The sequence below is a fragment of the Oreochromis aureus genome, linkage group 1 (genome assembly GCF_013358895.1).
Source record: "Oreochromis aureus strain Israel breed Guangdong linkage group 1, ZZ_aureus, whole genome shotgun sequence".
In the NCBI taxonomy this organism is placed as follows: Eukaryota; Metazoa; Chordata; class Actinopteri; order Cichliformes; family Cichlidae; genus Oreochromis; species Oreochromis aureus.
Window position 1 is genome coordinate 28,549,514 of NC_052942.1, and position 22,022 is coordinate 28,571,535.

Here is a 22,022-nt window from a genome sequence, read left to right on the forward strand (position 1 = left end):
TGTACTGTAAACACACTGAGATGAAACACTTAGCATGTACATACATGCACAGTCACATACAGTTTGTGGCTGAACAAGGCAAATATTAACCTGCACACATATGCACGAAAACCACATGGCCACAGTCTAATTAATGAAATTCCTTAGATTACACTAAAACCTGCCTCAGCTTTCTCTTTTATTCCCTTCACACATAAAAATGCAAATGTCTATCTTTCACACTAGATATTATGGTACTTATTTTTATTGCAAATCACTATTATTATACATTTAGCCTTGGTGAGCACCTGACCCACTGATGACCTCACACACTGCAGTAAATAAACCATCACATCTCTACAATTATTTCTTTCTGTCATATATCCACACACAGCAGTTACAAATATCAGTATTCTCCAGATTCTCTGTATTGTCTGCTCCGTATTCTTCCAGTCTCCTCCTCTCCCTCTCCCTCTCCCACTCTAGTTGGCTATGTTTTCCTGCATGTTGAATGCTCCAGTTCTTAGAAAACCCAACACGTGTTTCCTTGCTCCCCCCTAGCTGGCGCAATGTATGTGTGTGTGACACCATGATAAAGTGCTCCACAGCAAGGCGCTGCAAAGTATGTTTGTAATGACAGCAGAATTTGATCCACAGAGTCATGAACTGTATCACGTGGGATTGCAGTTTCATGCGGACCACATACACACACAAACACACACAGAGGTCTAGAACAAGCAGGGGTGGGGGCAGTTGGATGGGAGTTGGGCTGGTTCTTAGAAACACCGAGTAACAAGAAAAAGCCATGAGACCCAGTTCGGGGAGACTTTATGTCGAAACTTTTGCGTTTGTTTTTCTAAAATGAGAACTCTGAGTACAGACTCGACTCAGGGCACCATATATATATGTATCTTTATCAGATTATAGATTATAGTTAGGAACATCTGACAGAGGACTATAGACATGGGAGTTATCAGTTTTTTCATCAAGTCAAGTCACGAAAGTGAATAAGAGCATTTTGCCAAAATTATGAAAAAAACAACAACATTACAAGTATTCAGTCAAAATTTAAAACCTGCTGCTTTATATTGTTGGAATAAAGTATATACACCAGTCAAGCATAACATTATGACCACTGACAGGTAAAGCAAATAACACTGATTATCTCATCATCATCATTAATGCTGGTTCTGATAGAATGTGTCAGATTACACAGTGCAACACAGTTTGTGATGTATGGTGCCTTGTATATCTTTTCTGAATGTTTTGACTAGTTTTGCATTCGGCTAGGGTCAGTGTAACTACTGGTAGCATGAGGTGATACCTGGACCCTACAGAGTTTGTATAGGTAGTCCAACTCCTCTAGGATGATGCATCGATATGTGCCATTGCCTGGAGGTTTGCTGTGCCTCCAAACATGGTCAAGAGAATGGTCGAAAGTCCAGGAGGCAGGCAGTAAGGTGAGCTGTAGAGGGCTGTAGAAGGTCCTTAACCCATCAATAGGACCAGTATTTGGACCTTTGTGCAAGGAGGAACAAGATGAACACTGCCAGAGCTACAAAATGACCTCCAGCAGGCCACTGGTGTGAATGTCTCTGACCAAACAATCAGAAACAGACTTCATATGAGTGGCCTGAGGGCCCAACATCCTCCAGTCGGCCCTGTGCTCACTGCCAGGACCATGAGGCCATAGAATACTATCACTTTCAATACTTTCACAGATAAGAGCAGGTTCATCCTGAACACATGTGACAAACGTCTGGAGGGTCTGGAGAAGCTGTAGAGAATATCATGCTGCATGCAAAATCACTCACCATGACCAGGATGGCACAGCCATGGAGAGACACACAGATCTCTACAGGCTAGGCAACAGCACCCTGACAAGCGTTAGGTATTAGGATGAAATCCTTGGACCCATTGTCAGACCCTACAGTGGTAAAGTGGCTCCTCTGTTCCTCCTGGTGCATGACAATGTCCCACCTCATGTGCGGAGAGTATGTAGGCAGTTCCTGGAGGATGAAGGAATTGGTGTCATTGGTTGGCCCCCACGCTCGCCCAACCTAAATCCAATAAAACTCTGGGACCTGTTTCAGTCCATCTTACACTGCTAGGCTGCACCTCAGACTGTCTAGGAGCTCAGTGATACCCTGGTCCAGCCATTGTCTCATTAGAAGCCCCAACACTTTCAGGCATACGGAGGCCAAACAACCTGAGGACTATTTTAAATAGATGCTAAAAAATTTTGGCAAAATCAATTAGCCTACTGCTGCATCAATTTTTCACTCTGATTTTTGTGTGTTCCTTTAATTTTTTTTCTTAGCAATGTATTAGATAGATAAACTGCAACTGCACTTACAGGTTTCATTTCTCCAGTCAGATGGGTAGACTTTTGACCACTGAGATACAGTCAGTACATTGCACAATGCTGATGCCTTCAAGCTGCCTGAATGTCAGTGCTATTCTTGTCTCCTTGGCTGCTCATACCAGACTTGCATGTCTTCAGAATTAGAACAAGGTTCTTTTCCTTTTCTCTTGGGTAGATTTCAGTAGAAATGAATACAGTGTGATTTCATAATGCCATATCTAAGTAATTTGAGATTTCCCATGATGTTACAGTCAATACTCTACTATGTACTGTATTATATGTAGAATGTGACGTTTCAATCAACTAAAACATGAAATACATTAATGTCATCACTGCTGAAGAACTTAATTCTTATTTAATGTCTCAGATAATCCTCCCTGTTTCCAAAGAAGGATGCTGTATCACATGTAAAATGTAATTAATGTAATTTTAATTAAATGTAATGGTTTTCAAACTTTTTAAGTTACCAAAGGATATTCAGTCATTTATTAAAATAAAGTTGTTAAAAACTGTCAGCTATGTATGCATTGTTTTTAGACAATCCTTTTCTCACTGAAAACAAGAAGTCCAGGTGAATTTACACTAACATATAGCATTTACATATTTTATATATTCATTTATCTATATATAGATATAGTAAGTGATATAGTACGCTATCTATATATAATTATTAGAGGTACTATTTAATTACATTAGTATATAATTTTGAAATTTATAATTCAGTTGCGCATTTGTGAGAATTAATAAAATAGAAATATTTTCAACGAGTTTTGAGGTCAAATGGTCCCTTTTCAACATAATTAATTACCTTTATAGGGGCTTATGATAAGATTTAAAATGAATGTATTAATAAAGTTGTTGCATGTAATTTCTTTTTTTAAGAAGTATTAAAGTATAATGCAAGAATTAGAAAGCGTGAACAGTAAACACAAGCAGAGACAAAACAATAATATAGTCATAACTGATTTTTTCAGGGAACTGTTCAGCAAACATTGTGTGGCGTCATCGGTGCTCAGCCAATCGATCAATCCGAGGTTGCAGCTCTGTGGTGGAGGGAGGAATATTTAATCCACGTGGTGCGTTCCAGAGTAATTTGAAAGTGTGAATTTCCGAGTTTGCAGTCATATTTTTCGTCTGGAACGATCCGTCAGCTCTGACTTCCAACTGGAGAAGTCGGAATAACCCCATTAACATCGAGTTAACAATCCGAAGTGTCATAAATAAAACTATAAAACTTGTAATCTGCACTGTCGTGCTCGCTAAATAAGCCATAGGCGGAGCACTGAGCAGCTTCTGTGCACAAATGTGTTTAAAAAAAAAACAGTAAAAGTATTTTCCAGTATTATTAGTGGTGCATAAAAGACTGTACCTTGCTAAGAAGTAAAAACAAATCCTGTTTTTAGTGTTTTCCAGACTTTAATACTGGAACCCGCTGAATCGGGAGTGACGTCACTCCCGATTCATGCGTCCGAGTTCCAAGGTAACGTGAACGCGGCATACGATTTAAAACGCATATCAGCGTCGAGCACAGAAGCCACGATCAGATGTCAACAAAGCTGTATGAGTGTGAATATTACCGATGATGTTTGTACTGAGCGCTGACACTTAACACTGTGAAACAGTAGAGGACCCTTAGTGGAAAATTCGGAAGGAAGAAATATTCTGGAGGGAAGAGCGACGTCCATAAATAATGTAAGCAAAGATGACATTGCTTCTGTAGCATGCTGTGAGAGACATTTCATGGGGTTTAGGTATTCTTGAAGTACAAGTGTTATATATTGCTTGGGCTGTTTGAATGAAGACAGAGCCCCGATGCAGACTGCAGAGCCTCATCCCGTGTGCAGATGTTTACATGTCGCCACAGAGGCCACACGGGATACTACGACGTAATTATCAATCCCGTACTGATGCAGCTTCTCTTCACATCCTGTATAAGAGAAATATCCACAATATTTGTGACAGTATTTGTTTATATATTTGTATATATGTATTGTATATGCATCTATGGTTTTATTTCGTGGTGTGCGTTTTCAGACGGTATAGTGATTTAGTAAAGTGTCTAATATATAGACCCCCCCCCCCTCCTTTTTTTGTTTTATTTAGCTATCATTTGTTACAGACAATAATCCCGGTGTCTGACTGCTCCAGTCACATTAAATTGATTTAATTGGATAATCCTTCACATTATCATCTGTCTGTAAATCCCTCAATCTCTCTATTACCTCTCAGCTATCCTGTCCGTGTTTGGTGGCCACACTGTCTTTCCTGTGGTGAGAGACCACTGATGTTTTATGTTTATAAATAAGCCTCAGCAGACTGTATGTCACACACTGTGAGCGTTGCTGCTCACTTATCCGAAAAAGAACAGCAGTGACTGAGATCAGGTTCTTGTAGCCTAACTGTTTTGTTTCTTGTGCTGCATGTCCATTTAATGACACATAATGACCCCTTGGGTTGACTCGTGATAGGTTATTACGTAATTGAGGCGCACTGTGATTGGCTCTTTGACAGAAACGTCCTGGAGGACTGGGCATGGCTTTGGCCGTGTGCGCGCGCGCGCGTGTGTGTGTGTGAGGGAGAGAGAGAGCGATAGAGTAACGGAGAGAAATGTCTGTTTACCGTGATGTCAGGTCTGTGGCATGAACATTGATGGACTCACATTCATGGTGTTGAAAATAAATGGACAAGAGGTCCAGAGAGTCAGAGTTGGGTCAAGGGATCAAATAATTATTGCCAATCCCATTTGTAATGCTCGAAATTACACCATAGAGACTGACATGTTGAAACAAACTACCAAAGCAAAAAGAACGTATTTTCTCCCATGAGGTTATATTCAAATTTGTTCATTTGCAAAGTATGTTCGATAACTATCACTACAGTTTCTATTCCGCCCTATTATTTTCTTTCCATGTTAAAAGAAAGAATCTTGAATAAACATTTAGGACACATATTAATCATTTTTATTTCCATGAACAGCATTATGGGTTACTTTGTACAATATACAGATATCACTGAAGTTAAGCCGCTTTCTACAACACTCCTCTGCAGAAGCAGAAAAAAGAAGGAAAGGTACACAGCGTGTAGTCGTTATTCTAATAACAGTGTTGTGGTGTGTTGTGTTATTATTGTTGTGGCCTGGTTAGACCAAGGGTGTGATGATTGACTCATGTGGCTTTGATGAGCAGTAGAATAAAGCTAGGCCATCAGAACAAAAGATCCCCAATCTGTGATGTTCAATAATTGATGCGTGTTAATGAATCATCCTCATCATCAGCATTCTTGCACAGTTTGCTGAAGCACGAAGCCATCTGCCGACTGGGCGTGCTGTAATGTTTGTGTATGTGACACTATCTTAGTCAGCACAGGCAGGTGACAGGTGGTTACAATTTTCTTGAATGTGTTTATACCCACGTTACACCTGGCCTCACCACCCTTTCGTAACCTTTTCCCGCTCTCCCTCTTGTTTCTGTATGCCTCTCACCAAAAGGGGATTCATATATTTTTAAACATTCTCTCTAGAAATATCTGGTTACAATTAACATTGACTATTACATAGTGGCTACTATTAATAAGCCATCATAGCTGTAGGGCCATTAGGTTGTACATTGCAAAGACATAGAACATACAACAATGCAACATACAATACAACAGAAGAAGCCTCATGAAATATCAACTTGTTTATTCATAAAAAATTAATAAGGCTGTTCAGTTCATAACAGATGGGTTGCTGTTCCTTTCTCCATTACTCACAACCAGAAATCTTGGAGGACACTGAAGGCATTTCCCTGTCTGTGACGCGCTCACAAGAGCATGTTTGCCGTACTATAATAATGCCAGACATCCCTGATGGACTGTATATTTGCACTACAGAAAGGAAAATGCGCTTCAGAGTTTATAATGCTGAAGCGCACCCCCTCATTCTGTCTTTTTTGAAAAGCAGAATGCTCTCATATACCAACTTTGGTCACACCCACAAGCATACCCTGCACTCAGAAGCACCACAAGAGTAGAGAAAAGAATGATGAAGCTGTCTTCGTTTAAGGTATCAGCAACCTGCCAGAAACCACTTAAGATTGTGCAGTTAGCTGGCATGAGTGGGCACAAACTGGACTCAGTACATCAATAATGTGTCTTAATGTGTAATTATGTAACGAGATGGCCTTGCATTGTGTTTTGACGTTAAAGACATGAAACGTGACTAAAACAGATGAATAATCTCCTATATTTCTTCTCTCACGCTCTCTCTCCCAGTTGCAAACCATGAATTATGTGGGTCAACTGGCGGGGCAGGTGTTTGTGCAGGTCAAGGAGCTGTACAGAGGGCTCAACCCTGCAACACTGTCTGGGTGTATAGATGTCATTGTGGTCCGGCAGCCAGATGGCTCCTTACAGTGCTCTCCGTTTCACGTCCGCTTTGGCAAGATGGGTGTGCTGCGGTCACGTGAGAAAGTGGTGAGATCATAGAGCGCTCTCTAACCTGCACTTGTTAAAAATCTATTTTATATTTCACAACAGCTAAATGTAAATTTTAATATATAAATAAATAAATAAATTTCATCTGCATTCATTTGTGCAGTGCTATAGTATGTTTTTTGAAAAAAAATACTCAAACTAAAACAGTGCATTATATCATTAAAACAGGACTACAATCACTAAAACTCATGAGTCAGTATCTTAATGATAACATATAACAGATTATTATTATTTTTTTTATAGCCTAAAGGTACTGCATTGGTCTTCTCAACATCCCAGTCTGGAGGTTGTCAGGAAATGCTGATGAAGTCCAAGGCATTAGTCTTAATCAATTCTTTTTCTGTTCTGTTCTGCAGGTGGACATAGAAGTTAATGGAGAGCCAGTGAGCTTACACATGAAGCTGGGAGAAAATGGAGAGGCTTTCTTTGTTAAAGAGACTGAGAACAAAATGGTGAGTAGTGATTGACAGAGTCATTACTCCTGAATCAGTAAACACACACAAGAATAGCACAGAACATTACTCGCAGATATGAAGGTCATAAAGCCTGAACTAATATACAAGAAGTGCTTGATTTATCGCTGTGCTCCAACGGAGCTACATTATTATTTGCCCTCTTAGGTAGTAGCGATTCTCAGTGGTTTTACCACTCACTGATTAATCTGCAACTACACGTTGTTGTTACTTTAATTGCCAAGTTTTAATGTCTACTCTTCCTGCCCTGACAAGCCCAGAGTAAGAAAAAAGATGTATCTTGACTCACTTGCAGTGTCAGTTTTACCACACAGCTTTAAGGAGCGTAAAATATACTTCAAAATTTCTTAATATTATGAGGTTTTCTATGAATTTAGTACATTTTTTATTTATACGTGTATATAAAGTATCCTAGTGTTGTCATACTTGGGGGAAAAAATCCAAGCATTGACCTTATCAAGTTGTTTTTAGATAAGCAGATAAACATTTTAGCAGATCAACAGAAAACACTAGGCTCAATAACAAGGCACAACAAGTGCTTCTGTCCTCCTGTGGCATCTTCTTGGCAAACACGAGTTTAGCTTCCCAGAAATAAACCATCATGACAAGCAGAAAGCAGAAAGCAGAGACAAACACTGGTCAGTCAGACTGCTCTCCATAAAAACACTAAACACACAGTCGACAGTCTGTCACTGTCTAATTTTGATATGTGGGTGGAGAAAAAGACATTTGAATGGAATGAATGACTGATTCATATAGTGTCAATTCACAGCAACATTTGCCTAAAGGTGTTTTGTGTTGTTTTGGACCTGTAATGGAGCTACATTGTACATGTTATACAGGGTGTTTTCTTACTTCCAACAATTAGCCCGGAGCAGGCAACACTTTGTCATTTTCTTCCCATTTCAGCCAGGGAAACAAAGAAATTTGTTTTTAAAGTCTAAAAGCTCTTATGAACATTTACGCAGTACAAATGTGTCATGCGAGGACAGACAGACATTGACCACTGCCGGTGCCAGACACCATTTTATTTGCTTCCAGGCAAATGGCAACAGACACAATGTTCAACTGATAAATTGGAGCATCTGTAATAGAAACGCCTCACATTATTCAACCATAGACTTTACCCACTGGTTTGCCTCAATCCCCTGAAGCTGAATTTATCTGTCAGATTTTAGCTTTTTATGTATCTGTAATACGCCGTGTTACAGAGAAGTATTTGCAGCGCACATGCACATACACGTCACAGGAAACAGCATAATCTGGGAACATTCCCTTCTGTTTTGAAACCAGATTCTGTAACGCGATAGGTAACGTCTCATGGGAGGTTGGAGAGAGTATGGGAGTATTTGAGGTTGAGGGGTACTTCAAGGAAGATCTATTGTGGCAAACAACATCTGTCAGCAGTCACAATGTTACTTGTGAAGTGGTGAGCAACGATAAGAGCTCACGTTTTCCCCTGGTCGAGAATGAAAAGGAATATGTTGCAATCTGAGAGGTTCTAATTCCTTTTCTGAAGGATTACGTCCATCTAATGGTGCATCCATTACTTACTGTCCATCTTATAGAGAAGAAGCTATTAGTAAATCAATACTATAATACAGACAAGAAAATAATGGCTTTTAGTTTCAGCCCCACATAGAGTTATTTGCAAATTCGGTTTGACCATGTTTGTCTTGTAGTTTTGGTCTAGACTCGAATCCTCTCCTTAACATAACTCTCTCTCCAGAGAGTGGAAAACCACCGGAGACCTATTTATAGATCTGCCATTTCACACACTGTATAGTCTGTTACACACAGACTGCCCTCAGAAATTACTGAGACATACTGTACATATTATGAAAGAGGAGCAGTACGAGGACATAAAACCTCTAGCTGGTAATAGCACAATGGTAGCACAGCACGGTGTGTTTGCCACTCACACGAAGAGGTCATAGCTCGCAGATTGTGCAGATTGTGTCAGTCTAAGTTGTCACATCTCAAGTCCAAATGTACACTCTGCACACACTTCACCTCTGTTTCTCAAGGTGTAACATTTACAGGGGTTTGTGCATGATCAAATAAATGCACAAAAATTGAGCCAAAAATCCTCATCTTTATGCTACAACATCAGAAATACCTATTCAATACCAGTGCTTTGATAAAAGAAAAATCTCTGATGATGTAACTTAATGATTTTGTGCCCTAAAGGGTGACACATAAAGAAAATTATTACTGTCTTTATCTTTATGGCATGTGCATTTGACAAACCTTTAATGCAAATATCACAGATGTAATAAATAATGTAATCTTATTTATTACACTGCATTTTGCGGCATATAAACAAATTGCTTTATAGTTGATCTTGTGTGGTTTAAGAACTTTATATTTGTGCACAAATGCTCTTGTGGGAATAACACTTATAGTTCAGTGAGAAACTGAAATATCCACAGATTGGAGTAAAAAAACAAAAACAATTTAAATACTGGAACTAAAACTGACTTTAGAGCTGATATTTCACTCTGAGGATAGAGCTCAGAGTAGATCTGTGCAGTGCACATTCTCAGTACTATCCCTTTTCCACTCCAATCTAAATGAATTGTGCTGTGTTGGACTGTGCTGTGACACGTGAACTGCAAGGCATGTGTGAGTCTGCTCTGTTTGGATCATCCCTTTATCATGCCTCCGCCTCCCTCCCTCTCTCTCTCTCTCTCTCTGTCTCTGTTTATTCTTCTGGCAGCCTCTTGGCAGTGCAACCCTGATGAGCAAATCTCTGTGATTTTGCTAATCTGAGCTCAAATTTTCACCAGATTATTTAGCCGGCTGTTTGGCTGTGGGAATGACCATATCTGTTGTTGCAATATTTCATTTTCCTTATAGAATAATCTTCTTATCTGCAATATGGACTGATATGACATTTTGTCAGAGAGCAAACATATTTGGCCTGGTCATTACCTGCTATACTCAAGGCTTTTTTATCACCCCCAGCTGTAGAGAGAGTGATGGGACCTTAAAATACTCCACTTTATTCTTGCATCTTGTCCTACATGATTGGATTCTCAATCTATTTTATATTACAACTGTTCTGAGGGCAATTTTCACTTGCTGTTGTGTAATAATTCTTAATATCTCCAGATAATTTCCAGATATAAATGTCACAGAACCAAAGCAAATGGCTTAAACCAAAGAAGACAATTGCATCATTAAATGTATGAACAAAGAGTTCTCAATAAGGCAACAATAATAATAATAATAAAAACAAAAGTAGAAGCACTTCTCATGTCAGTATAAGCAGCTATTATAGATACTGTGGTCTACACAAGAGATGGTACTGCAGAAAAGACTTGCGTCAAGTTTTGGTAATTTCAGACCTTATCTCACTTTCCCTGGAAACAGGAAGTGGTTCCATCCTACCTGGCAACATCACCAATCATGTCAACAGGGCAGGAGTTAATGAAGTCACAGCTGGCCAGGGGCAACTCTCGTCACCATGGTAGGCCCCGTTGAAAACAGCGTTAGAATTTGTGACAATTTGCATTTTCTTAAACAGTTTTTTATGATACTCTTTCCCATCACATAGACTCCATCCCATGCAGCCCGCTTCCTGTTCAGAATCTGGGACTGCAGCAAAGTGAAGGAGGGTTGAACAAGAAGAGGAGAAAGAGAAAGAAAAAGGCACGGCCAGAGGGAGGTGGAGGAGGCGCAGGACTGAGGAGAGAGGAAAGTGAAGAAGAGTTCTCAGATGATGAGGACATGTTCACTATTGACCTGAGCTCGGATGAGGAAATGGAGGGGGACAGCAGCAGGTGTGTGCGTGCAAGAGAAAGTCTGAATATGTTTGTGTGTATGAAACAGAGAGGGAGAAAGAAAGAGAGGTTATTATACCTGCCAGCCTGGTATTTAACAGGGAAAAAAAACATTTGTTGGTTGTCACAGTGTTGTATGTGAAGCCGATGAACCACTGCCAGTAATTCCTTAACTGTGTTAAGTGGAAAACCTATGTGTGTTTGTGTGTGTGTGCTTTCATTTTTCATGCATGGTATGTGTTTAAGTGGTTGTTTGAACTGTCTAAAAGCTGGGTGTGTATTTATATCATTTAAATCACAGATTACGTATGTATATATTCACTACCTGGGCCCACGTCCTCATTTTAGGTTTGACAGCGTTTTAGTAGATAAAGGTGAATGGCTCGGACGTGAATTGAGCTGCGATTTTGGGAAGGCCTCGAAGGGGCCTGGTGGCAGCTCCTGGGTGTAGCAGATCCCCATGCACTAAATAGAAGTGAAGAAGTTAAAGAATTGAAGAGGGGGTGGAAGGTGGGGCACATAAACGAGAATGAACAGCTTGTAGAACTGGGGGAACATATATAGATAAGAATCGGAAGGAGCGTGTTTGGAGGTGTGGTCCCGCTCCTGAAATTCCAATACTTTATCTCCAATTAAAATATGTGTTGAAAAATTACTTAGTAAGAGAAGAATATAACACTGAAAAATTTAGTACACGTGCTTCATGAGGACTGCTGTGTTGGTGTAGTTTCATCAGATTTGAATGGCAACAACAAACAGCCCACCTGCTTTCACCAGATTCATATTCAAACATTGATAGATCTTAATTTGTCTAAGCAAGCCCTGCACAGCTCAAAACAGTGAGAAGGCATCAGAAAAATCAATGGGGTGTGTTTATGTTGAAAACCAGGACCAATTTTCTCTTTAACCGGTGTTAAATGGAATTAAGATTAGTTTCTGTTTAATAAATAAATAATTTTCTTAAGTGTTTAAAGAGAAGCAAAATTATCTGTGCATGCAGGTTTGTGCATGTTTGTGTTCATGTGTGAAGCCCTCTTGGAAACCAGCTCTGCTTGTTGGACTTGCTCCAAGGATTTGTTCATTTCCCACAGCGCGCACTGTCTCTTTGAAAGAATGGCCCACGGGGTCATCCTTACTGAAGGCATTCCAAGCCTTTTTTAGGAAGTTTGCCACATGATCCTGAAACCCTTAAAGACATGCAAAAAAAAGTGTCTGTGCTTATTCTCCATATTGTACTTAATGGGTGTATTTCCTTGGCTGGTTTGTGATATGTGGTCACAGTCAAACAGCCTATGACATTTTGTTTTCATTTTCAACAAATAAAAAGACCATACCATAGTTTCTTGGATGTGATACGACTTGCATCGACACACTGTTTACATAGTACATACCAGTGTCTGCACTAATGATGAAATGAAATGTTTGTGCACATGACTGACATCTCACTGGATGTGTGTATTTGTGATCAGACCTGTGTATGGTGATCAGGGATCGACTGCCAATGCCCACATTCTCCCCAGCACTGATTGGTCTCATTCACAGAGGTATTTGGATGTAAGTGTGTGTCTGTCACACTGACAGACACACACTTGAACTTTTTAATAAACTATTCTCATCAAATCCTTATTTATTCTGTTCATAGTATATTGCACATTTTAATATGTTTTCTGTCCTCATGATAATTAGATGTAATCACAATTCACTGTCTTTCATTCTCTCTTTTCTTCCCTTCTCTTTTTTCTGTTCTTTTTGTCTTTTATTCTTTCTGTAGTAAATTGATAAAGAAGACTCTGTCCATTCCTCAGCCCTGTGGTCTATCCATCTCCTGTCCTCAGCAGTCCTCTCACTTCTCTTCTCCTACTAGGTATCACCTTAGATTCCACCCTCTCTGAACACTGAATATGAAATAATGCACAAATTTTCAAAATTTGCATAAAGAATGATACGTTTTGCAACTTTGTAACTTTGAAACTGTGAAGTACCAGACAATCCAAAACAAATGTTTGACTTTAACTTTTCCAGCAGCCCAGACGATTCACAGTCTTCAACACCAAAGAGTGACTCAGAGCTAACAAATCCATCTAAGGACAACCCTGAGATGCTATGGACCTGGGGGGAGTTACCACAGGCTGCCCAGGTACATAACCACACATGGCATCACATAGTGACCTGTGTCTGTTGGCTTTGCCTTTTGGGTATGGCAGCATTTAAATCAACTGCATGGTCATAACATACAATATATACATATAACTACATGTTGTAGCTGTTTACTGCATTATAACATGCAAAGAGTCAAGGTAAAATAAAGTGTACAAACAATGAAAACTTTCCACCGCACCCATTATTTGTACTTCCCGTGCTGCTTTTTTTGTTTTTTCATGCTTCTCGCCTTCGGGTTGTGCTCCACAGTTGCTCCCTTTACTACTCATGCTGATCCACTTTGTGTATCAGTCGACACACAGCTTCATCAACATTAGGCTACACACTGTTAGTTTCTTGGAGGACTACACAAAAGTATGTCTGCATAGTTTGCACACCCAAAGTCAAACAAATGCACACAAATGTGCTGATTCTGAACTGAACTGATTCTACCTGCTGATCAGAACCAACAAAGCCATATCTATTTTAAAAGTAATGTGAAGACTTCAGCCTATATGAGTGGAGATAAGGAAACATGACTAAGGGGTGGGGTTAATAAAATGCATGCGAGAAAGCAAATATTGTGTGAACTGACTGTTTGTTTTTCTTTTACAGCCATCTTTCCTGACCGCCCACCAGAAGCAGGATTCTGCCGCTGCTGTCTCCATACCGGTGTCTCCTAGCACTCACTTCCGAGCCATCAGTGACACGGGAACTCCATGCAGTCCAGTGCCACCACTGGACAAAGACACAGAGGAAAACAGAAATGGACACATTGTGGGAGAACAAGGTAGAATAAAACTTTGCACTGAATGTACAAATATCTAAAAGCAGGATAAATTTGCACAGCGTCACATTAAAATGCTTTGAGAAATGCTGTGCTTTTTCCTTTAGAAAGAGAAGTGGAAAGTGTTGGGCCGTCATGTGTACAGATGGAGAGTTTGACAACATGCTCAGTGTCTCAGAGAATTCTTCCTGATCATTTGGAAGATAGCAGGAATAGTCCCATCAGAAGGACTGATTCACCGTCCAAGAGGAAAGGTACTGTTTGAGTTTTCTGCCCGTAAACAAAGGATATCTTGATCTCAGTGTGTCTAAATTTCTGAGTTTTCTCTTTTATGCACTGATAAATGTCTCTTCTAGAAAAGAGAAGTCAACACCTGGGTGCTGATGGTATTTACCTGGATGACATTACAGAACTGGAGCCTGAAGTAGCTGCTCTCTACTTTCCTAAAACGTATGTACAGCATGTGTTGTAGCACCCTCTGGTGGCCATAACAGGGATCACAGCATTCCTTTCCACTGACACACAGAGCAAAGAATACTTTATGGATGATTTTTGTATAACATTAGGTTTGTTTTTTTTCTATAACTAGTTATTATTACTTCACTGTAAGTGTTTATAATAGCAGATTATTTCAACTTGATAGCATGAGGAAGATTAATGAGGTAGCTAGGCTACGAGAAAGAAGGAGACCTTTTTTCAGGTGTACTTTTGTCACCACATGGTAACAGCCATTGAGCTTCTTTATAACTAAGAGAAGACAGATATTCCTCCTCTCAAGATCTTCGAAAACTCCAATTCCAAAACAGAATTTAGCCTTGAAGAACTTGAAGTGTACTAAATACATTTTAGGCCATTATTTACATAGTATAGCATAATAGAATTAAGAATTACTGTGTGATCCATGTGTGTGTATTTCTCCCTCCACAGTGACGGAGGCAGCAGCTCGATGAAGGGGGACTCTGAGATGATGGTGGGTGTGCGGAGCGCTAACCAATCCCCACAGTCAGTGGGCAGCAGCGGGGTGGACAGTGGCGTGGACAGTTTGGTGGATCAAGTGTGTGATCTACCTCATGTCGCCATCTCTTTGTGTGGAGGACTCACTGATAACAGGGAGATTACAAAAGGTGGGACAGAGAATGTTCAAGGGAATGAGGTTGGATAATAATAGTGAAATAATGTACAGGAAATATTTGCAGTTGTCGAGATAAAGCTTATATGTGCTAGTAAAGAAATTAAAAACAACATATTATATATTTTAATTTGAAAACTTTAACAATATTCATAAATAATGTTGCAGGTCTGTTCATGTTTTACATATTTCAAACAGAAATAAATTGATTTTTAACATTACACACAGACAAAAATAAGTTATATGAAAAAACTATCTTATCAGTCGGATCTATTTTTTTTTTGTCTCATTTGTTCTTGCCTCTGTCTGTTCCTGCTACAGAGCAATTCATGGAGAAGGCTGTTTCCTACCAACAGTTCTCTGAAAACCCCTCTATTATTGATGACCCTAACCTTGTGGTCAAGATAGGAAGCAAGTATGTACTTCTACTGCTCTTTATTTGAAATGAGCGTCTGACATATACAAGCTTTTTTTTTTTTTTTTTGCTAATATGTAAGCCATCTTTTGCCAGTAGATGTCTTTAAGAATGAAGGCGTGCATAATACCTTCCTCTGTCACCTGTTGTAGGTACTACAACTGGAACACAGCTGCTCCTGTCATGCTGGCCATGCAGGTCTACCAGAAACCATTGCCACAGGTAAGACCACCACAGTGATACACAAGTATTTACTTCTGATTCTTTCCATTCGACATGAATGCCACAAATCTCTGCCCTCTAAAAAATTGTGAAGACGGACCATTACGTTTTGTTATATTTAATCGATAAAAATGTGTAAATGAAGAGTTTTGCTTTTTGTCTGAAACAATACGTAAAGTCACACTTTGCTTTGATGAATCTACATTACTTTGGCTACTATCTACTGTTGTATTCATTATTGTTACTTGTTATATGGTGTTTGTTGTATTGCAATGTTATGGACCACCTTTACTCCAGAGCATTTCTGGCATTTTACAATTTATTCTCCTTAATCTGTTTTTTTTTCACTCTGGTTCACTATTGTTGTTTGCCAGCCACCTCTCATTAATACAACAAGATAACACCAACTAAAATGTGTTCACAATCATTCCTTGTTTCAATAATCAATATTTCAAAACTAAGTGAAGATTTAAATTTTTTCCATTTATCCCAAGTGAACAAAACTTACATGCTACCGATCAAAATTACTCGACGCATGGGAGAGCTTATAGCATATTTGCCGGTCCTATATCACAGTGAACTGTTATCGTAAATTCATTGACCTAACACTTGATTAATGTCATGTCTTTGTCCCCCTTCTTATTTTTCCCTTTTATTTAAACACATTCTTTCTTTCACCATCCACCCGATGTTTATATTTACCAAGTGTTGGTGTTTGAGTTATGTGTTTTCTGCTTTTGGCTTCTTCTCATACTGCCTCCCTGGTCTGTTTGGCTCCAGTCCTTCCCAGCCTGTATGATGTTTTCTGGCTTTGCTTATGTGTTGGTCGGGGCATGACTTTATCTGCCTGCTTTGTTGCTTTATCATTGTTACCCTTTCCTTCAGCCTCTCTTTTTCCCTATATTTTCACTTGAGTCCAACCATGAACATCATCATTACTTTTCATTTAATCTAGCATCTGCTATTTTTCTATTTGCATGGCTTATTGTTTTCAATTCTAATTGTTTTTCAAGCAAGTTAGCTGGAGTTTAGTGTGGTTTGAAATGTGGTGTTTGTCATATTTTACTTTGCCTTTTAGGTTTTTTGTGCTTTCTTGTGCTCTCTCTTTTTTGTCAGTTTTTTAGTTACATTTTCGGTCAGTTTTGAGTTATATATGCATGATTGTCTCCAGGCATCGGTGGAGAACATTATGAAGGACAAGATGCCAAAAAAAGGAGGACGCTGGTGGTTCTCGTGGAGAAGCAGGAACAATGACTATAAGTCAGTAAGTGCACAGATAGATATGCTGATGGTGAACTTGTTTATCTATGATTCACCATATCATTTACTGGACATTAGGAAGAACGGGGAAAGGATTAGTCAGATTTCTTCCTTGGGTCATACATGTGACCTTTGACCTTTTTGTTCCTCAGGAATCAGTGACAGAAGCAGCTGGAGACCAAGACGAGAGTTCCATAACAATGGCCCCAGTAAACAGGTGACGTTCAACTTTAAAACAGTGTATTTTTCTCTCCACACCTATTGACATATTTTTTCCTAGTTGTTTAATCTTATATGAGTATTTTTGTCTTGGATAATTCAGGCTGAAGGATGAATCATCCTCAAGCGATGAAGACCACAGATCATCCAGTCAGGTATCAGGAGTCTTTCAGTCAGAGCCCCTCGAGAGTTCTGGTGGCATTTGTTACAAGAAGACTCTTCGGCTCACGTCAGAGCAGCTGGTACAGTGTTTGTTTCTACACTTTCTTTTATTGACATAAACAGGAATACAAACATATCTTAAACCTTATTTAAGATATGTTGCTCATGTGGTTCACTACATATAGAAGAAATCTGTACAGTAACAAACAATAATACATTGTCTTTAATAAGACCATCTCAGAGTTTAAATTACTTAGCAGTCGAGGCAAAGTGAAAATAGAAATACGTCCAAAACCTCAAGAAAACTTCTTAACCTTCCTCACCTGTGTGTTTACAGGCTAGCCTGCAGCTAAAGGAGGGTCCTAATGAAGTGGTGTTCAGCGTGACCACTCAGTATCAAGGCACCTGCCGATGTCATGGCACAATCTATCTTTGGAGCTGGGATGACAAGATAGTCATCTCCGATATAGATGGAACCATTACAAGGTGTGAAATAACACTTAGTGGCCTACATCCTGTTCAGTTCTATCATATTACCAGCAGGAGTCAGACTTTACACAGTTCTGGGGTTCAAGGGACAGCTTTATTCTGTGACCTTGTTTGTCTTATGTTACGCTGTAGATCTGACACTCTGGGCCACATCCTCCCTACACTGGGTAAAGACTGGACACACCAGGGTATTGCACGGCTCTACCACAGAGTCAGCCTGTGAGTGCTGTCTTATTCATGCTTATTTTCCTCCAGCTAAAATACAATATGTTGGGGTGAAGCACAATGCTATGTTTCTGTCTCTCATACTTTCCTTTTTTTTGTTACAGAAATGGATATAAATTCATGTACTGTTCTGCAAGGGCCATTGGCATGGCTGATATGACAAGAGGTTACCTCCACTGGGTCAATGAAAGGGGAACCATGCTGCCAATGGGCCCAGTGCTGCTCAGCCCAAGCAGTCTTTTTTCTGCCTTGCACAGGTCAGATATACAGCAAGGGGTAGAAAAATTCTACTCTAGATTATTTTTGGCCATTAACACAAAACCTAAAGTATTTTGTCGCAGGTACATTTTATTGTTTTGCATATTTAAACAACGGCAAAAGTATTTACTCTGACAAGTTAGTGGTTATTACTTAGATGTACCCTTTGAAAAAAAGTTAGCTGAGGCAGATTTACAATGAGGACACAAAAAAAGAATGTTCAATATTATGCTGTGTTTAGGGAGGTGATTGAGAAGAAGCCCGAGAAGTTTAAGATCGAGTGTCTCACAGACATCAAGCACCTTTTCTACCCAAACACTGAACCATTCTACGCTGCTTTTGGCAACAGAGCTACGGTGAGAATACTGCGCTGACATCCGCAGTGTGGATTACTCACTCGTATTTTGGCCTCAGTGATTTTTAAAACATGCTGGTTGTTTGTGTTATTTCAGGATGTCTATTCCTATAAGGAGGTGGGCGTTCCACTCAACAGGATTTTCACTGTCAATCCTAAGGGGGAGCTGGTGCAGGAGCATGCCAAAACAAATATTTCCTCGTAAGCTATATGCCTAGTTGCTTTTTGATTTTCATCAGTGCCATGTGCATGGCGATGTTTTGATGTCTGAATTCTGCCTTCCAACAGGAAAAATGACAAAAGTCTTGTGTTTCTCTCTCAGCTATGGCCGTTTGTGTGATATGGTGGATCATGTCTTTCCGGTCCTCATGCAAGGTGAGGAAGCAGACTTCCCTCACTCTGATGCTTTTGACCAATGCAATTACTGGAACAAAGTACTTCCTGAAGGCACTATTCAGGGAGAGGAAGACCCACAGCCAGCCAAGATGAGCTGACGAAACTGCTGAACCTAGCATGAAGCAGCATAAATGTGAAGATGAATGAAGCCATCAAGCTTTTCCTAATATGGTAAATCAAGATGGCTCCTTAACTCACAGATGATACTTAGAAAAATAACTGACTACTAATTCAAAGGAAATGACTGTTTTTTTTTCGGCCATACACCCACAGAAACAAGCTGTGCTAACATTTAGGAGTGATAACAAAAGTAGTCAGGGAGACGGAGATAAAAACAGAGGACTAAAAATAACAACCTTAGGATCAATTGCTAATAAGACTGCTGAGTGAAAAACAAAGCAAGAAAAGAGATTTAAAAATGCAAACAAACAAAAAAAACAAAACCGAAACAATTCTGTGATGAAATTCAGCAGCTGTTTGGGAATTAAACTAACTCACATTTGCAAGTGTACTGACTCAAATACATACACATAGGTAAACCCTACGAACAGCATGAGTACAATATTTCTTTAGTTTTTTTGTTATGCAACAAAATGTTTCTCAAAACATGTTTGTTGGTTCTCTAAAGGCACCAAGGCAGAACTAACTGATTCCTTCGACTGGTTACCATTCTTGCCTTTAACCTACACCCATCATGTATATTCCAAAAGATATCAATTAGTAAATCAACTATTTCAACTATTGCCTATATAGCAGACAATAAAACATAAACTGCCAATTTAGTTCAGCTTTGAAATCCTAGATGGGTCCTTTGCTGCGGTTTCTGTTCTGCTCATGCAGTATTAGTTGTACTTAGAGTACAACTTTAAATAAGATTCTATTTGGCTAAAGGCTGTTTTCTGACCTCAAGTACAGTGGACATTTTGCACCAGAAAATGCAGACTATATATGGTAAAACCATCCAGAGCATGCAAAAATAGCACAAATAGGGTATGCAAAAATCTCCTGTGCCAAACTCCTTTGCAAAGTAAAGCTAAGTGTGTGGTCTTTTGACCGTGCTACTGTGAAACATGTGGCCATGGCACATATTATAGTCTTCAGTGACTATATTCAAGACAAGTGCAAGACAATGCAATGAAATTCTGTCTGTTTCTATCTGTTGTTTTTAAATGTACAAAAAAGGAAATTCTGTGATATCGTACAATGTAATATACGAATCTCTCCACTTATTCTAATAACTAATGCCCATCAATGCAATTGCTTCATAAGCTAATTTAACACTAAGTATATTTTCAGTTTTGTAATGCAATATGACATATTGCACAGGTTAGTGTACTTCGTGTAAAGCACTTATCTGTCCTGTAGAGGGAAAGTAAAGGAAGAGTATTCAGATTCTGTAAAATTTTTGTATGAAACATGCCTATTTTTTGTAGTTTGTACATACGATTTTTTTTGTCTGTTATCAGACGTTTGTATTTTCATCACTTATCTAATAACATCCACTAAACAACTTTTATGCCTAATGTAAACCTTTCTTTTAATTTATATTACTTAAAATGGGAAAACCACTGCGTATGGTGTTAACATAATATTTTTTCTGACCGTATGAACTATGATACAAGTTTTTTTCAAAGTTTTTGTGAATCAGTATATTGTCTAAAATACCTGGTGCTCATTCAAATACTCACCCATTTTCAGGCCTCAAGGCAAATCTCTTTTTAAGTCAACTAAGAGTTGCCATTTTCATCACGCCACCACTGAAGCGATAAATAAACACCCAGTTGTTTTAGTTCTGCCTCTGGTTTGAGGCGTTAATGGCAACCAACATAAAACCTCAACTGTTCACAAAAACAGATATGTTTCCACTGCCTAACTGGTTTTAAATCGCATAAAGATTTATTCCCAGAGTACTTCATTAGATTTTTAGTTTGAAATTAACAAGTATATTTTTAGTACACAAGTATATGTTCATGTGTCTTGTACTGAAATACCAGAATGCCAGAAACAAATCTGACTGATTGTGATTCACCTGGTTATACTGTCACTGTTTGTAATAACAGATACTCTGTGTACTGTGATTAACTTAAAAGAAAGTCAGGAATTAATTTTTTATTTAACGGAAAACTGTCTTTGGGAAGTCCAGTGTAATTTGTGCCAGAGGAAAAAGATGCTCAGAACGCATGCTCTTAAGTAATGACTGTTGTGTTGTCGCCTGATCTTTTGAGGAGGTATGTTGCTCTGAAAAAGAAGAAAAAAAGGAGATGAGATCATTGTGTCAAAATTCAAGTTTTGCTTCCAGCATTTTTAAAGAAAATCCTATTTGGTGATTGCTAATTTCTTTCTGTGAAAGATTCATTAAAACTGTTGACTAGTTTTCACTCTGTCTCTGTGTTGATTTAGATGATTACTTTGCTGCTTCCCATGTAAATGTTATGTTTTTGGCTCTAAGCAACAGGCCACCAGTATGTAGTGCAAGCCATTGTTAACACTGTAATTCAATCTGTACAATGGACACATCTTTAATAAACTTAAAATTAATATTGATTTTGTGTTACACTTTTTTGGCTCTGCATGCAGTGCTTGATTGTTTTCTTGTGTAAGTTCCTAATTCTTCCTTTAACCTCAGAAATAGAAAAAAACAGCCAACATTGCCTATAGGCTCCTCATAATGCTTTCTTTAAATTTGTACTTTTGCTTTTATTGAACTGTTTTTGGTTCTATATTATAATATACTAATTTTGAGAGGCAGAGCTCATGAGTGTGCTGCAGTAAAATAAAAGTTATTCTACCACAGACAGGAAGGAAGTGTTTAATCTTTTTAATCTTTTTGTTATTAAACCGCATCTGTTTTATATTTTAAAATTCAGTCCAGCCAATCCATTTCCTTTTCT

The 22,022-nt window shown here is 38.9% G+C and overlaps 1 protein-coding gene across 3 annotated transcripts; it reads left to right on the top strand.

The window, feature by feature from the left end:
• The first annotated feature begins 3,872 nt into the window (after window positions 1-3,872).
• lpin1a (lipin 1a) lies at window positions 3,873-21,675 on the top strand. Of its 3 annotated transcripts, none has more exons than XM_031730881.2 (23): window positions 3,873-4,036; window positions 6,596-6,796; window positions 7,174-7,269; window positions 10,666-10,762; window positions 10,850-11,075; window positions 12,545-12,619; window positions 12,847-12,939; window positions 13,098-13,212; window positions 13,830-14,004; window positions 14,109-14,255; window positions 14,358-14,451; window positions 14,929-15,125; window positions 15,452-15,545; window positions 15,698-15,767; window positions 16,939-17,031; window positions 17,180-17,244; window positions 17,350-17,488; window positions 17,746-17,894; window positions 18,030-18,116; window positions 18,227-18,379; window positions 18,622-18,736; window positions 18,833-18,936; window positions 19,058-21,675. In XM_031730881.2, exons 2-23 carry the CDS (start codon window positions 6,605-6,607, stop codon window positions 19,227-19,229), a joined length of 2,748 nt encoding a protein of 915 aa, XP_031586741.1. In that variant the 5' UTR covers window positions 3,873-4,036; window positions 6,596-6,604; the 3' UTR covers window positions 19,230-21,675. The 3 variants fall into 3 exon arrangements, with proteins under 3 accessions (XP_031586741.1, XP_039467872.1, XP_039467878.1); XM_039611938.1 differs by having other exon boundaries at window positions 13,101-13,212; XM_039611944.1 differs by lacking the exon at window positions 12,847-12,939.
• The last annotated feature ends 347 nt before the right edge of the window (window positions 21,676-22,022 follow it).